We start from the raw sequence: 18,344 nt of genomic DNA, 5'->3' as shown, positions 1-18,344 counted from the left end.
GTGGATAGCTGATGGCTGAGGATAATGAGTTAAAAACAAAAAAAAAAGTAATATAAGGTTAATTGCAAGGAATGGGATGTGAATTAGAAATAACTAGGAAACTAATGCAGCAACAGGAGGAAACTATGAACACATCAACAATGGAGTGTGGGAAACCAATTTTTGGAAAAATTGTATTAAATGTGCTTTAATTTGTGGTTGATTTGGGGGGGAAAATGGAAAATCAATAAAAGCAGTTTAGCCTCAAAAAATAAATAAAAATAAAATTCCATTGGCCAACCATACATACATTGAAATGGACTTTATAAAATGATGCTTAGCAAATTTCAGCAACAGAAAAAAGTGATACTTTGAGCTGATGTGCATATGCAGCAGAATCATCTGGTGCAGCTTTTTCCGCCTGGACCATAACACTGCACAGTGCAAGGGGAGGTACGCTTCCTGGACTATACCTGCAGCTAATCACCCTCACATAAAAATGATTAATGGAGAAAGGTATGTTAGAACCCTTCTAGTTTATGTGATAATCTTTAATATGCAGGGTGTGGGATAACCAGCCTCATATAATCAACATGCTCAAGTCTAGTTAATGCATGAAGGGGTTAATACCACAAATTAAACTGTCCTCCTTGGCTTAGCTATACCCACTTCCAGTCACTTTGGGAGAAACTAGGTAATCAAGCCTTTGTTATTCCCCAGTCTACCTGAGAAGCACAATATATGAAGAGGTTTGAGCTGGTTGCTCTGCATGGCGCTCACAAGCCACTTGAGTTCCTATACCAATAATTTAGCCACTTTGTAACTAAGTCAAGTTTTACTGCCTGTGCAAGTTTCTGAAACACATGAATTTGGCTTTGGAGAGTTTGTAAGTAAACTATTTCTTAAAACTTACTTTTCCAGAACGTGGCAGCTAGACTGGTGGCTGGGAGCGGCCGCCGAGACCACATAACACCGGTCTTGAAAGACCTACATTGGCTCCCAGTACGTTTCCGAGCACAATTCCAAGTGTTGGTGCTGAACTGTAAAGCCCTAAACGGCCTTGGCCAGGTATACCTGAAGGAGCATCTCTACCCCTGAGGTCCAGCCCCGAGGGCCTTCTGGCGGTTCCCTCACTGCGAGAAGCAGAGGGTCTTCTCGGCAGTGGCGCCCTCCGTGTGGAACGCCTTCCCATCAGATGTCAAAGAGATAAACAACTACCAGACTTTTAGAAGACATCTGAAGGCAGCCCTGTTTAGGGAAGCTTTTAATGTTTGATGTATTACAGTATTTTAATATTTTTTTTGGAAGCTGCCCAGAGTGGCTGGGGAAGCCCAACCAGATGGGTGGGGTATAAATAATAAATAATAAATTATTATTATTATTATTATTATTATTATTATTATTATTATTATTTTGGGAGAAGAGGGAAACCTTGGAAAGAAACTTTTTAAGGGGACATTCTGCAACTCACTTTAGAGGGCAGACATATTTTAAAGGTCTAACAGCCATCTTTTCTCTTACCAAAGCCAACACAAGGAAGGTGTTGGGTTGCTTGTTTTTAAATGGAACATTCACATATCAAGAAGAGTTTGGATTTGATATCCCGCTTTATCACTACCCGAAGGAGTCTCAAAGCGGCTAACATTCTCCTTTCCCTTCCTCCCCCACAACAAACACTCTGTGAGGTGAGTGGGGCTGAGAGACTTCAAAAAAGTAGGACTGGCCCAAGGTCACCCAGCAGCTGCATGTGGAGGAGCGGAGACACGAACCCAGTTCACCAGATTACGAGTCTACAGCTCTTAACCACTAAACCACACCAGCATTTTGGATCAGTACATTCAAGGAAAGGTGCCTCATATCTCACTCTGGTGCATGTATAGTAGATGTCCTCTTAGAATATTCAAAATGCTAGAAGTGGAAGGGACTCAAAAGCTCACACTTCCAATATTTTGAATATTCCTTATATAAAATTATTATTTGAATAATAAAATTCAACACATATCTGACGTAAAGTTCCACCTCTAATATCAAATATTTTTAGAATGTCAATTAATTTTCACATTAGTGTTCTTACTTAGCAGAAGAACATTATAGAGGGGGGAGAGAAGTGGATCAAGGTCTTTCTTAGCAGGCAAAGCTAGTCCCATTATTTTGTGGATTATCACCAGTGGCCTTCAAGTGCCAAGAATGAAGTAATGGCTAAAAAAGCCAATGCAATTCTGGGCTGCATCAATAGGAGTATAGAATCTAGATCAAGGGAAGTAATAGTGCCACTGTATTCTGCTCTGGTCAGACCTCACCTGGAGTACTGTGTCCAGTTCTGGGCACCACAGTTCAAGAAGGACACTGACAAACTGGAACGTGTCCAGAGGAGGGCAACCAAAATGGTCAAAGGCCTGGAAACGATGCCTTATGAGGAACGGCTAAGGGAGCTGGGCATGTTTAGCCTGGAGAAGAGGAGGTTAAGGGGTGATATGATAGCCATGTTCAAATATATAAAAGGATGTCACATAGAGGAGGGAGAAGGGTTGTTTTCTGCTGCTCCAGAGAAGCGGACACGGAGCAATGGTTCCAAACTACAAGAAAGAAGATTCCACCTAAACATTAGGAAGAACTTCCTGACAGTAAGAGCTGTTCGACAGTGGAATTTGCTGCCAAGGAGTGTGGTGGAGTCTCCTTCTTTGGAGGTCTTTAAGCAGAGGCTTGACGACCATATGTCAGGAGTACTCTGATGGTGTTTCCTGCTTGGCAGGGGGTTGGACTCGATGGCCCTTGTGGTCTCTTCCAACTCTACGATTCTATGATTCTATGATTCTAAGGACCCTCAAGCGTGACAGTAAATAAGGACAAAATAAAAACAAAAAGTAGTTTTCTAACGGGAAGGGACCAACTCTTGGGGGAATGAATTTACACATGCACAATTCCTTTTTATATTGCATTAGCCATATGCAATTATATTTTTCTAGAAAAAGAGGTGCCGGAACTCACTATGAACACTTCTCTTGCTCTCTTATACAGTGGTACCTCGTGTTAAGTACTTAATTCGTTCCAGAGGTCTGTACTTAACCTGAAACTGTTCTTAACCTGAGGCACCACTTTAGCTAATGGGGCCTCCTGCTGCCGCCGCGCCGCCGGAGCATGATTTCTGTTCTCAACCTGAAGCAAAGTTCTTAATCTGAGGTACTATTTCTGGGTTAGCGGCGTCTGTAACCTGAAGCATATGTAACCTGAAGCGTATGTAACCTGAAGCGTATGTAACCTGAGGTACCACTGTAACAGCAATGGCGCCCACCTAAGAGGGACCGGAACTGAGTTCCGGTGAGTTCCGGCTGAAAAAAAGTCCTTGCCCTTTATGAAAATATAAATCTATTTTTACATAAATAATGAAAGGAGATCTAAAATGTTGTTTTTGAACGGAGCTTACTTGCTTCTCTTTTATCTTGACACACTTCTTTAGTTACGCGAGTTAGAATACTTGGCAGATCTGTGAAATTCGCCACAGAGTATATCCTGTCAGAGTCATCAGTTATCTCCATGAGTTTTGCCCGGTCAACCTTTCCCACTCCAATAGCGTGAATCTCGACACCATCGGCAGCCAGAGCTCTTGCACTGTCAGCAACAGGGTCATCGGAGACTCCATCTGTGATTAGCAGCAATTTGGGCACGACGGCGTGTCTAGGTATTCTGCGTCTTGTGGAGTTGAAGAAGGCCTTCACTGCTTTGAGAGCCTCTCCAATGAATGTGTTACCACCTTTCATCATCGTAACGCTAAGAATTTTTTCTTGAAGTTCTGGTTTGTTCTGATAAGCGCCCAGACCAAATTCTTCTTCATATCGGTCAGCAAATTGGGCCATACCAACTCGCACATTGTCATGATAACCAATTAAATCAAGCAGGTTTTTCAGGAAGACCTTCATCCTCTCGAAGTCTTTTGGGGGTATACTTCTGGAACCATCAATCAGGAAAACAAGATCAGCTTGGATCTCACATTCTGCAAGGGGGGAAACAATGTAAACCAAGATTTTTGTATTAGTACTGCAAAAAAAAGGTGAAAATAACAGTCACATGGAATAACTTATTCCATGAAGTTATGGTATCTGAAGAAGTGTGCATGCACACGAAAGCTCATACCAAGAACTGACTTAGTTGGTCTTTAAGGTGCTACTGGAAGGAATTTGTTTTGTTTTATTCCATGAAGGTTATCAACTCCAGTCCACCAAGAGCTGTCTATTAGAAAGAGATGTCAGTAGCCACAGTAAGACTTTAAAACCGTACGGTACAACTGCCATGTCTTGGTTTATGTGAATCCCTTAGGAGTCTTTGGGATAAATGTGCTTTAAATGCATGGGGTATACAAAGTCTTAGAGTGGTGGATTCTATGTTAGTTTTCTTGGCATCTTCTATGTGCAGAAGGTTTATTAAGATTATGATTATTAATAACATGGGATTCCACACCTGTATTCTGGAGCATTACAGTCCAAACCTGCTCTCCCTCTCCTTGCTTCCTATCTGGGTATTCAGATATAAGGATAATGCTTGTTCAGCCCCCCAAAAGGGTTGGGGGTTTAGAATGAATTGTGCCACCTTCTGCTGTATACTGAAAACCAAACTAAATGCTATCCCCCCTCCCTCCCTCACTTAAGGAACAACAACAGAACCAACCACGACAAGTTTCTAGTCAAAATAGAAAAAGTGAAGGTAAGGGGGGGACCCTTAAACTCTGAAACCTCTGCTGTTTTCCAGCTGAAAACTTGACACATCTCTGAGCTGCTCTTTCAACCTGCATCAAGAAGATGCAGGTAACCTCCATACAATATCTCATTTGGTGGTCTTCTGTGAGCTTTCTGAGGCAAACCGGCAGACAAAAATAGATCTCTATTGCATTTGAATGGGCCTTGATGGAGATGGCACAGGAAGGCTAGTGGGGAATTTTTTCCTAGTTTGGTAAAAGAGGTGTTCTATGGTTTTACTTTGCATGCGTTCAGATGAGTGCTGTGCTCACATGTGTTTTCATTATTCTGTGATGGGGTTGCATTTCCTGGTGTCAAGGAACTGACATCGGAGCCAGAAGTGGAGGCAGGGCTCCCAAGCGATGCCGGAGAAGGGCCAAGCAGGGAGAGAGGGAACTCATCGGCTGGGGAAGGAAATCAGCGTAACACCAGGGATAAAGGGGGGCGGATGGGGGAATCAGAGAGGGGTCTCCAGGACTCTTCGCTGGAGACCAGCGGGGAGAGCACAGGTCCTCCTCTGCCCACATCACCCTGCGCAGAAGACTTCCACGCAGGGAAAGTAGGCGTAGGCTTGGCGTCAAAGAGCTTCTTTGCTGGAAGAAGTTTAAGAAACGCCCACTGACGGATTCTGCTAGCGACTGAACAGCCACGAAGTGAAGGGCTGTCCAGTCAGGAAAGGTTTAACCAGGCTACCTAGCCAGGAGTGGTGGCAAACTTACGCACGAGCAACCCCCATACATCCATTACACCTGGGCTTCAAAGGAATCCACAGATTTAGACTTTGTGCGCGCGCACACACACACACGCACACACACACATCATGTACAGTCCTTCTATCAAAGTTGACTGGGAGTAAAAGGTGAGAAAAAGAATATTCAGCATGAAATCTAATGTAGGAAAGTCATGTTTCCTAAAAGTTATTTTAAGAGAGTAGAACAGGGCATGACTAAACAGTTGAGGTCCTGATGACAAAAGCTCAAGGCTCATGAGCTGCCCTGAAATCTACAGATCATGGTCAGTGTGTACATTTAAAACAACAACAACAACAACAACAACAACAACAACAACAACAATAATGGCTAAAGGAAGGACTAAAATATAATGTAATTACAAATGGGTGAAGTGAAATTATCACAAGTCCATTATCTTATAACTGACACAACAACCTTTTGAAAGAAAATGGGCAACTGGGGAATTGCCATGGAAAACTTTTGCATTTCCCAAATGTCTCTGGAAACACCAACTTTAACCATGCTGCATATATGAGGATAGGCTGTTTCACATCTACTACTGAAAAGCAACAACACGTAAACACAACAAAAGAGTAAGTCTGCACTTTACCTGGCCTTGAATTGTTGCATAGGTTATCTGATAATTTCTTGGATATGTTTTGCAGTCCTTCGAATGTGTCTACAAAATACTGGTTTTCTTCTGATCCAGCCATAGTCAAAAGTTCATCAAGTTTGGCTTCTTTTATCCCAATGGCCAAGATAGTAATTTTATCATCCCGGAGTTTTTTAGACACTTCATCAAGTCTTTCTCTATCGTGGGATTCACCATCGGTTATGACCATAAGAATTTGGGAAATGCCCCTGTGTTTGCGGCTGCCCCTTGCCTCAGTGAAAAGAGCTTTTGAATGTTCAAGAGCCTCAGCTGTGTATGTATTGCCCCCTAAATGTGTGTCACTCCTGATAGCATCAATGACTGCTGATTGTGTACTGTGGTCATCGAGATCAAACAGAATGTGTGGATCATCTGAATATTTGAGAGCTCCGAACTGAACAAGCTCCTTGCCAACATTAGATTTATTCACAATGCCAATCATGAAGTTCTTCATGAGATCATAGTTGTAAGGACCAATGCTGCCAGAACTATCAATTACAAATACTATATCCAAATGCTCTAGCCTTTTGCACTCTGGAAAGCAAATGAGAAAAGATACCATCAATATTCATTAGTCATATTCAAACACCTTGTTACTCTTAGAAATGCAAGTTGATTGCACGTGGCAAAGTAAAGAATGCAATATTTCTCATTACTGCAATTATGAATGCGTTCATCGCGATGGTGCCAATGTTATATTCTATATTTACCCAGAGTGCATGAAGTATGCAACATTGTGAGGTAAGTTGGATGTGTGTGCAAGCAGGTGGGTCGCCTGAGATGAAAAGATGCGCTTGCCAAATACACCCAGCGAATTTGTGGCAACAAAAAGTCACAATAGGAGCTTCCCAATTTGTAGCACAGTTAGCAACATTGCACTCCAATATCTGCAACTTTAGAAAATTGCTGTGTACATAATAATTCTATCTTTAGCCATAAAATACCTGTATTTCTTTACAGACCCATTATAGAGAAGATTCAAGACCCCTATTTAAGAACCATTGAAGTGGTACATGATAGCATTAAATCTATTTGTAAACTATCATTTCAGTGCAGTAAATGATGCATGGAAGATCCTAGTATGACAAGTGAATAAACACAATGCAGTTAGAAATGTATTGTAGCTGAATCGGTGAAAGCTCAACACAGACATTTTGCGGGATTTGGGCCACTTTCCTGTATCAAACAGCAGTAAAAGTGAAATACAAGCGATCTCCTTTACAAAGTTATGGTCTGGATTACAAGGGTAAATTGATGTTGCGTGTCATCCAGGACATTAAAAAAGACAGCATAAGACAAAACAACTGAAGGTGGGAAAATATTGAAAGAGGCACACCTCTCTAGCAATAAAGAAAAGAAAAGAAAGGTAAAGGACCCCTGGGCGGTTAAGTCTAGTCAAAAGCAACTATGGGGCTGTGGTGCTCATCTCACTTTTAGGCCGAGGGATCCGGCGTTTGTCCACAGACAGCTTTCTGGGTAATGTGGCCAGCTTGACTAAACTACTTCTGGCACAACGGAACACCGTGATGAAAACCAGAGCGCACGAAAATGCTGGTACCTATTTATCTACTTGCGCTGGCATGCTTTTGAACTGCTACGTTGGCAGAAACTGGGACAGACCAATGGGAGCTCACCTTGTCACAGGGATTCAAACTGCTGACCTTCTGATCCAAGCGGCTCAGTGTTTTAGACCACAGTGCCACTCACATCCCCTACCTCTCTAGCAGAACTGCCACAGAAATATATGACGGGGGCATAAAGGTAAAGATAAAGGGACCCCTGACCATTAGGTCCAGTCGTGACTGACTCTGGGGTTGTGGCGCTCATCTCACTTTATTGGCCGAGGGAGCCGGCGTACAGCTTCCGGTCATGTGGCCAGCATGACTACACCACTTCTGGCGAACCAGAGCAGCGCACGGAAACACCGTTTACCTTCCCGCCAGAGCGGTACCTATTTATCTACTTGCACTTTGACGTGCTTTCGAACTGCTAGGTTGGCAGGAGCAGGGACCGAGCAACGGGAGCTCACCCCGTCGCGGGGGTTCAAACCGCCAACCTTCTGATCGGCAAGTCCTAGGCTCTGTGGTTTAACCCACAGCACCACCCACGTCCCCCGATGAGGGTATAATGAAATGTAATTTGACTTATATGCCCTAAAACTGAGTTTTAGATTATCTTTCTACTGGAAGATAGCATTTGAAGCACTGCCATCTTGCTGCTGCAGAACTCTCTCTCTCTCTCTCTCTCTCTCTCTCTCTCTCTCTCTCTCTCTCTCTCTCTCTCTCACACACACACACACACACACACACACTGTGCATATGTACCCAAGAGCAATAGAAACAGTACTTACCCTCTTCAGGGTTGCACACACCAAACCTGAGCTCATTCTGTACCTTATTCAAAACATCAAAGTTCTCCACATAAAACACCCTCTCAGGTTTCCCACTGATCTCTTCGAGCTGAGTTTTATTGGCATTAAAAACGCCAACTGAGTAGATTGTGATGCCTTTATCTCTCAGGGCTGTGGCTGGAGTTTTCACCTCATCTTGTGCTTCCCCATCAGTGATCAGGATGAGAACTTTGTGGACGCCAGGTCGTGCCCCTTTGGCAGCCTCAAAATACTTGGCAATATTTGCCAGTGCTTCTCCAGTGAGTGTGTTGGCTCCGATAAGAGACATATTCCCAATAGCGTCAATGATATCATTCTTTGTCAAGTACCTATTGAGGGGAAACTTTTCTTCGCTTGTGCCACTGAACTGCACAGCACCAACACACATTTGTTCTGGGCCAATGTTAGATTTGTTCACAAACTCTGCCATGAAGTTCTGCATTTTTGCAAAGTCCTCAGAGTGTATGCTACCAGAGCTGTCCACTAGGAACATGACATCAACCTTCCTCACCTCACAGGCTGTGGAGGGAAAAGCAAGGATTGCTCAGGTTAAAAGAAATACATTTGAATTAGGCCAAATTCATTGCTTATGTGGTTTCAGCAGAAAAGAAACATGTTAAAGCAGGGCAGATCGAGGACATTTTGTTGCTTGAGGTGGAGCAGGAAATTGCACCCCCTTTTCCCAAATTGAGTTTATTTTTTAAATTTATTTTTACAAATAATAGTAAACTGCTTCACAGCATGCAGTCATGGAAGCAGCCTACAAGTTGCATACCCTGTAGTGTCTAGTAGTTCCAACCAGAAAATAGGTTCTGGAAGCAATAAATGTTCATGAAAATATTGATGTAAGGACTTGGGTTTGCTTGACAGCATTGACTCGAAAACTACAACTAATCCAGAATGGCAACATGGGAATGGGCCTTTTCTGTAGTGGCTCCCTGTCCTTGCAGAATGCAGCAGCTAGACTGGTGACTGGGAGCGGCTGCTGAGACCATATAACACCAGTCCTGAAAGACCTACATTGGCTCCCAGTATGTTTCTGAGCACAATGCAAAGTTTTGGTCTGACCTTTAAAACCCTAAACGGCCTCGGCCCAGTATACCTGAAGGAGCGTCTCCACCCCCATCATTCATCCCGGACACTGAGGTCTAGCTCCAAGGGCCTTCTGGTGGTTCCCTCACTGCGAGAAGTGAGGTTAAAGGGAACCAGGCAGAGGGCCTTCTCAGTGGTGTGCCCTGTGGATCGCCCTCCCACCAGATGCCAAGGAAATAAACAACTACCTGGCTTTTAGAAGACATCTGAAGGCAGCCCTGTTTAGGGACGTTTTTAATGTTTGATGTTTTATTGTATTTTTAATACTCTGTTGGGAGCTGCCCAGAGTGGCTGGGGAAACCCAGCCAGATGGGTGGGGTATAAATACAATTTTTATTATTTAATTATTATTATTATTATCCTGTTTATGGAAAGAATTACCAAGGGAATGTCTCTTTACCCTTTTCATTGCATATGTCCCGAAAAACAACATTTTTTATTTTTTCCAAGGCTTCGTACTGTTGCACAAAGTAAACCCTTGACGCTGAGCCCGCAATATCAAACAACTCTTCTTTGATGGCGTCTTTCACTCCAATGGCGTAAATGTTGACATTTGCCTGTCTCAGCAGCTGAGAAGCTACCTTCACGTCGTCATGTGCTTCCCCATCCGTCAGCACAATGAGATAGCAGGGAACACTGCCGCGACACTGTTGTCTTGCGTCCTTAAACAATGGCCGTGTGAAATTTATAGCTGCTCCTGTATTTGTTTCTGGTAGTGCTCTATGTCTGATATGATTCATTTCTTTTTCTAAACTGATGCGGGTGGTGTGCTGACCAAGTCTAATTGGTAAGATAGTATTTTTTGAATACTGAACAACTCCAAATCGAACATTATCAGGTCCTATAGTAAACAGCTGAGTAGCATTCCTCACAAAATTCTTCATCTTCTCGAACTCATCGAAACTAATGCTTGACGAATCATCAAGAAGAAAATAAATATCAGCCCTTTCTGTCTCCATACATCCTATAAGAATATAGAAAGATTTTATGTCAGTAGAGGTCAATTCAACACAGTCTGGGTGGGGACCTGCAGCCCTCCAGTGTTGCCGGACTCCAAGTCCCATAAGCCTCAGTCAACATGGTGAGTGGACAAGGATGATGGGAGTTGTAGTTAGGCAATATTCAGAGAGCCACAAGTTCCTCACCCTCACGTTGGACCCGAAAGATAAGCACTGGACTTACATGATAATATTCAAAGCCATGCAGGCATAGGGCCAAATGCAGACAGAGTTTGTGGTATCAAAAATATGGTAGGCAGAATGTTTAAAAAAATGAAGGCAGAATATATATATATATTCTATATATATATATATATGAAAGGAGAAAACATTTATACAGGTTAGGTTTTCACAGTTCAGTGGTCTTTTCAGAGTCTTGCTAGAGTGGTGCATGCTCTAGTTATCTCCCACTTGGACTACTGCAATGTGCTCTACGTGGGGCTACCTTTGAAGGTGACCCGGAAACTGCAATTAATCCACAATGCGGCAGCCAGACTGGTGACTGGGAGCGGCTGCCGGGACCATATAACACCAGTCCTAAGAGATCTGCATTGGCTCCCAGTATGTTTCCAAGCACAATTCAAAGTGTTGGTGTTGACCTTTAAAGCCCTAAACGGCCTCGGTCCAGTATACCTGAAGGAGTGTCTCCACCCCCATCGTTCTGCCCGGACACTGAGGTCCAGCACCGAGGGCCTTCTGGCGGTTCCCTCATTGTGAGAAGTGAGGTAACAGGGAACCAGACAGAGGGCCTTCTCAGTAGTGGCACCTGCCCTGTGGAATGCCCTCCCTTCAGACGTGAATGAAATAAGTAGCTACCTTATCTTAAAAAGACATCTGAAGGCAGCCCTGTTTAGGGAAGTTTTTAATGTATTTTTAATGTATTTTAGTGTATTTTTGGTCTCTGTGGAAGCCGCCCAGAGTGGCTGGGGAAACCCAGCCAGATGGGCGGGGTACAAATAATAAATTATTATTATTATATTATATTTGAAACCTCAAAACAAAGAGCTGAAAGACCGAAGCTAGGACTAGATTGCGTCAATGTCTTTACCTGATTTGAGCTGTTTTGTCATTTCAGGTTGGACATAGAGTCTGTCTTTTATTTGGTTGAAGAGTTTCTTATAAAATGTCTTGTCCTGTCTGGGCAGGTCGGAAAATTCTGTGAGTTTGATAATATTCGGTTCTGACGGATATGACACAATCTGAGTCAACTGGGCGGCGTCTGCTCTTTCAACGCCGATGGCAAAGACAGTCACACCAGCCCTGCTAATGAGAGAAGCTGCCCCTCTTATATCGTCATCAGAGGGCCTGTGTGTGATAATGGTGGCTACCTTCTCTACACTCCTTCTCCTGTCGGCAAAAACAAGTTTTGTGGTCATATTAATGGCAGCACCCAAATGAGATTTCCCTTCTTTAGGGGCAAAGCTCCTAATTTTCTGAAGAATGTCCGTTTTCTTCGTTTCGTCTCTCAGAGAAGTTAATACTTTGGCCTCCGTGCTGTACGTCACAATGCCCATCCTTATGCACGCTTCCTTCACGTCGAGAGAGTTTACTGTGTTTTGCAAGAATTCTCTGATATGTTCAGCATTCGCCTGTGAAACAGCTTCATCCACAATAAATACGACGTCTGCAATTGAGTCCTCACGGCACGCCAGAGCTGGGGGGGGGGGGGGGGAATAGCACAGTGTTAGTAATCCAACTCCCCACCGCACAATTTGTTTGCTCAAGTTTTTCCCCCCTTCAAATAATATTTATTATTTTCAGTAGGTAAACATAACAAAAAAGAAGAGATTAACAATAATAAAGAAAAACAAAAAATAGGAGAAAAAAGAAAAAAGATACATGCAACATATTACCACTTAATTAATTAAAATTAAGTACCATCCATCTTCATAAACATAGTATTTGACTTCCTCGAATCTTTTCCATCCGAATTTCTTAGCAATTATATGTAGCAGTTTCCAGTATTAGTGTTTCAAAAGACCATATCACAGTCCTAATCATATTACATAGCTTTCCTTATCGTACATTTTCTTCTTTATAAATTTAATTCCATTTTAATCCTAGGCCTAATTGTTTCTTTCAATTGGTTACATATCTTTAATATTACAAGATTTATTCAAATAGTCTTTAAATTTATTCCAATCTTCTTGGTGTTCCTCTTCGTTCTGTCGCGGATTCTCCCAGTGAGATCAGCCAGCTCCATAAACTCCATCATCTTCTGCTCAAGTTTTTTAAGTGCACAAAGAATGTTCTGTGGTCCTAGGCATTCATGGTCTCCTGAACTGCTTTGGGAATGTGCTTAGCAAAGCCATTCCTGCCATTAGGGGGGAGAGACTTGCTGAACCCCCTCCCTCCACCAGGAAGAGAATCAAGTTGCTCTGTCTTGGGAGGATAGGGGTCAGCAAGATATCAGAAAATGGGTAGCTAGCCCCACTGGTACCATCTCCAGGGGTTCCTGAGGACCCACAAAATTTTTGCCCAGCCTCTGCCCCCTTCCCGCCGCTGCCCCCACCTCTGCTAGCATTCTGATGGCAACAAACAGTTGCAGATTGTTTTTCAAGCTAATAGGATAATTGCGAATCTGCTTTTCACCATACGCCTGAAAGGTTCAAATCCCCCGAGTTACCTTTCAGATTTCTTATCAGGGAGACCAGTTCCATTCTCCTAAGAAAGAGCCAGGTGAGTTGTGCAATGTCTCTTTAAGGGACAAACATTAAGGGAACTGTGAGAGGATTGATAGGAAAATGCTTTCACTGTTGGATGCAAAGTCTGAGAGAGGGGACAGAGAGGGGGTTAGACATGCTGTGCTGGCAAAAAGTCTCGCCGATTCAGGCCAAGACAATCAGCAATCGGGACATTATTCCGCCAAGCTGTTTTCCTGCTCTTCTTATAAGTCAGAAATTTCTGCCCTGCAGCTTTGAATAAATAGTTGGTGCATTTCCATCTGGGGTGATATCCAGCTAAATTTCAAGAGCAGACCCATCGAAATTAATGGACCTAACTTAGCTATGCTCATTTATTGAAATGGAACTACAGTGGTACCTTAGTTCTCAAACGCTGAAAACCCAGAATTAAGTGTTCTGGTTTTTGAACACTTTTTGGAAGCCGAACATCCGATGCGGCTGTCAGCTATTGTTTCAGGGGCGCCTGCACCAATCAGAAGCTGTGCCTTGGTTTTCAAACATTTTGGAAGTCAAAGGGACTTCCGGAATGGATTAAGTTTAGCAGTTTTATTTTTGCTATTTATTTTGCGTTTTTGCTTTTGAGGCTTTTTTGCTTCATTTGTTTTTGTGACTGTGTTAACCCTGTTCAGCTACTGATTGATTGATTGATTGATTGATTGATTGATTGTGTGACTGCGAAAATGGATTAAAGCCCCCCAGACTGTGCTATAAAATAAATAAGACAGTATTCTAGATAAGAAAATTTTTTAAAAAAATCTTATCTTCACTGATGATAGTCATTGTTTGGATGGGGGGCTTTAATCCATTTTCGCAGTCACACGATCAATCAATCAATCAATCAATCAGTAGCTGAACTGGGTTCCACACAGTTTTCATTTTATGGATCAAAAGTCTCGTTAGATAGTAAAATTCATGTTAAATTGCTGTTTTAGGGGTTGTTTTTAGAAGTCTGGAATGGATTAATTTGTTTTGCAACAACATGGCAGGGGCCATGCTAATCTTCTCTGTATCGTTCCAATTTTAGTATAAGTGCTGCTGAAGCGAGCCAGGAACTAATCTCAGATGCGGAAAAAGCATGTTCCCCTCTTTATTTTCAACTCTTTTGGGCGCAGGAATTTAACCTTAATTATTTACAATTTTTGTTTGTTTGTTTAAGAAAGAAGGGCTTTTTCGCTGGCTAGGTTCAATTCTAATCCTTCTAACCTCCTTTGGGGTAGGTTTGCGGGTATGGCAGAAGGAGACAGGATCTGTCCATGTGATGCCCACCTGGTGGAAACTCTAGCTCACATGGTCCTTAAATGTAAAGTGTATGATGATCTCCGCCAAAAATTTTTAGACCATATATGTATTCCATAAAGAAGGCTGATCGCTGAAGAATTGATGCTTTTGAATTATGGTGCTGGAGGAGACTCTTGAGAGTCCCATGGACTGCAAGAAGATCAAACCTCTCCATTCTGAAGGAAATCAGCCCTGAGTGCTCACTGGAAGGACAGATTGTGAAGCTGAAGCTCCAGTATTTTGGCCACCTCATGAGAAGAGAAGACTCCCTGGAAAAGACCCTGATGTTGGGAAAGATGGAGGGCACAAGGAGAAGGGGACGACAGAGGACGAGATGGTTGGACAGTGTTCTCGAAGCTACCAGCATGAGTTTGACCAAACTGTGGGAGGCAGTGGAAGACAGGAGAGCCTGGCATACTCTGGTCCATGGGGTCACGAAGAGTCGGACACGACTAAACAACAACAACAAAATGTATTCCAACATGGAAATGAGAGACAGAGGTTATACGCTTCTTATTACAGGGGAGAGACCAGGAGCTCACCAAGACAGTAGCTAAGTTCCTCTATTTGTCTTTTCCCCGCCGAAGTACGCTGCAGAATCCTGCCCTTGCTGGAGACCCACAGAGATGAAATAGATTGCTCACCTCTTCTTCCCTCTGGCAAATGAATGTACTGTCCCTCGGCCCCACACACTGCAGCCCCAGTGTCATTTTAAAAATATATACATTAGATATATACGTGAAGTTAATGTATCGTCTAGGAAACATTCACATCATACATTTCAAGCACTGTGAGACCACTTTCAACTGTCATGGTTCCCCTGCCTCCGAGAATTCTGGGAACTGTGGTTTGTTAAGGCTTAAAGCGTTGTTAGGTAAAGGTAAAGCTAAAGGGACCCCTGAGCATTAGATCCAGTCGTGGCCGACTCTGGGGGTGCGGTGCTCATCTCACTTTATTGGCCAGCATGACTAAGCCGCTTCTGAACTAGAGCAGCGCACGGAAACGCCGTTTACCTTCCCGCCAGAGCAGTACCTATTTATCTACTTGCACTTTGATGTGCTTTCAAACTGCTAGGTGGGCAGGAGCAGGGACCGAGCAACAGGAGCTCACCCCGTCGTGGGGATTCAAACCGCCAACCTTCTGATCAGCAAGTCCTAGGCTCTGTGGTTTAACCCACAGGGCTCCCCATGTCCCCCTCAAAGAGCTACAATTCCTGCAGTGATTTAACAACCGATCCTTCATCCCAACAAATGCTGGGACTTTAAACTTTGTGAGGAGAACAGGGGTTGCTCAACAACTCTCAGCACCCTTAGCAAACTACCGCTCCCAGAATTCTTTGGGGAGAAGCCACGGCAATGTAAAGTGGTATCATAGCGCTTCCAAAGTTTGGTGCGAATGCGGTCCAAGTTTGGGATTTTCTGCCCCATATTTCTGAAATTCTGCTTCCTTGTTTTCTTTACCTTCTGGAGATACAGGACCAACGGTTCCTGTGACATTTTTTGTCACCCTTGGAGGTGCAGGCGTTGGCGTGGCCGTGAAAATCTCCATTTGTGCTGCCTTTCCAATAACTTTAGGCATGTTTTGAGAAAACGCTAGGAGATCCCTTGGTGTACCAAATTTATAGTGGAATGGAGGAGTAGCTATTGACTGCAGCGCTTGAGGCAATGCCTCCTGGATTCCTAACGCGATTATTTTTATCCCATCCCGCCTCAGTCGGCTTGCTGCTTCTTCCACAGGATCATCTGACGTCGCTGAAGTTGTGACCACCACAATCTGGTTCCTGTCTTTCCTCGGCCTTCTGAAAAACATCTCGTGGACCCTTCGTATGGCGTTCCCGGTCCTTAAAGGTCCACCTTTGAATGAAACCTTTTTGAGTTGGTTCATCATGGGGTTCTTTGCTTTATAGTCATCCAGCTGGAATTCAACCTTCACTTCATCGCTGTATTGCACAAGTGCAATTCGATACCTGTTTGGGCCAATTGGGAGACTGTTGATGATTCTGTTAATGAAGGATTTCACAGTTGGAAAAGCTCTTCTCCCAAGGGCATCAGAGCTGTCGATCAAAAGGACAATATCTGCAGATTCAGAGGCTGAGAAAGCAGAAAAGGAAAACTTAGTGCATAAGCTTATCAGGGCTTTACACAGACAATAAGCATACCTTCCAACAAATTGAAGGTAAAAAAACAGGACACCATCTTCCAGGACCCCAGCTTCTCATTTTTTCTTTCTTGTGAGAGGACGGCGGCCATTTAGGGTGCTGTGATCTCTCATGATTCCCCTCCCCAAAGTGTTTTGGGGGGACATAGTGCCCCAAAACATGCCTTTTGGGGCACCACACAAGATCGTGGCCGCCAAAGTGCTTTTCTTGTGGGAAATCACAGCATGAAATTGCACGAGATCACGGTGCCCAAAATGGCCGCCATTTTTTCCCCTCATGATAAAAAATAGGTTGTCCTGGTTTTTCTGGGACAGTTGCAGGGTATGAATAAATAAAAAGAAGTGAAACCCGAATATGTAATAATTATACAGTTTATCATGAATTCTCTTTTATTTGTTAATATTCTCTGATGTCAGAAATATACCAATATATCTATTGCTCTTGTGAACTTGTATCCTCAATTTATTGTACTTCGTATTTACACTGAAATTGCTTTAGTCTTTCTTGTAAATTGCTCTAGAGAAATGAAGGGCAGTGTAAAAATATCTTGAAGAATTAAGTGCATCAAATGTTATAACATGCCTCACATTTCCCTGCGGTCACACTTTGTCCTCCTAATTTACACAACACACAAACAAAACTGGCTTGCTGTTGTCTGCCCCTGAATCCTTGTCTCATTAAAAATAATTTAATATTAAGGATAATAATGATAATGCCAACTATACATATGCAGTTTTCTAAAGTTTCACATGTAGCTATCCCAGATCTGGCTCAATATATTTTGGCACCTGAGGCAAAAAAAGAGGGGGGGGGTGCAGTGCCCAGGGAAAAACAGACCCAACCATTTCCTCCCTATGAGTGTGAGGAAACCAGCATTCTCTCCTATTGTAGAGATGGCAACGAGGGAGGGCTGCCAAGGAGACAACAGATCCAGCCCTTGCTGCCAATGGTGGTAGCAACAGTGGATGATGCATTCCTTGGAGGCCAGATCTGCTACTGCCCCTGCGAATCCTGCCGCCCGAGGCACCTCACCTTGCCACATGGGTGAGCCGGCCCTGAACTCCGTCTCTCTCCCCCCGCTACTGCAAACCTACTACCAAATATCTATTTGAAAGGAGCTTATGATCTAAATTGCCACCAGACTGTAAGGACCACTGAGAATTTAATAAAATTTATATAATTTTCTAAATTTCCATTTATATAATTTTCAAAACCTTAAATCAGTGACTTCCCTTCTTTTTCTGTGGTTCATTTTGCATACCATACATCCCTGCATATTTTGCATTAACGAAACCATTCAATAGTCCATCAAAACTTATTTACACCGTTGAATTTATCTCAATGCTACCAGCGTATTTAAATAGACACAATTGAAAATTGTGAAAACTGTGTTTATTTAGAACCACTGATCTTAACACGAAATATGACATGCTACATTTTTTTAAAAGGATACTGAATTACCAGGTCTCTGTGCTGTAGACGTCTGTGCTCCGAGAGTAACCAGAAGAAAAATTAGAAACATCTTCATTCTGTGTACAAATGAGCCCGGAAAAAATCTGGAGGTGGGGAAGACATCATAATCACATTCATTTCATTATTTCATTTCATTTCATTTCACTGATACCAATTTTTCCTCCAAGGAGTTCTAGGTGG

General features: G+C 43.0%; 1 protein-coding gene across 1 annotated transcript in view; it reads right to left on the bottom strand.

The window, feature by feature from the left end:
- LOC309352996 (collagen alpha-6(VI) chain-like) overlaps positions 1–18,344 on the bottom strand; it is a 74,802-nt gene that overhangs the window by 40,368 nt on the left and 16,090 nt on the right. Inside the window, exons 3-9 of the mRNA XM_081881824.1 lie at positions 18,153–18,247; positions 15,994–16,623; positions 11,620–12,225; positions 9,974–10,537; positions 8,443–9,000; positions 6,051–6,626; positions 3,404–3,970 (exon numbers count right to left, since the gene is read on the bottom strand). Of these exons, the coding sequence (XP_081737950.1) occupies positions 3,404–3,970; positions 6,051–6,626; positions 8,443–9,000; positions 9,974–10,537; positions 11,620–12,225; positions 15,994–16,623; positions 18,153–18,219 (3,568 nt within the window). The 5' untranslated portion in view covers positions 18,220–18,247. The remainder of the gene's footprint in view (positions 1–3,403; positions 3,971–6,050; positions 6,627–8,442; positions 9,001–9,973; positions 10,538–11,619; positions 12,226–15,993; positions 16,624–18,152; positions 18,248–18,344) is intronic.

Source organism: Podarcis erhardii, assembly GCF_964252035.2.
Source record: "Podarcis erhardii genome assembly, chromosome: 12".
Classification (NCBI taxonomy): domain Eukaryota; kingdom Metazoa; phylum Chordata; class Lepidosauria; order Squamata; family Lacertidae; genus Podarcis; species Podarcis erhardii.
This window is presented reverse-complemented; position numbering and strand designations above follow the sequence as displayed.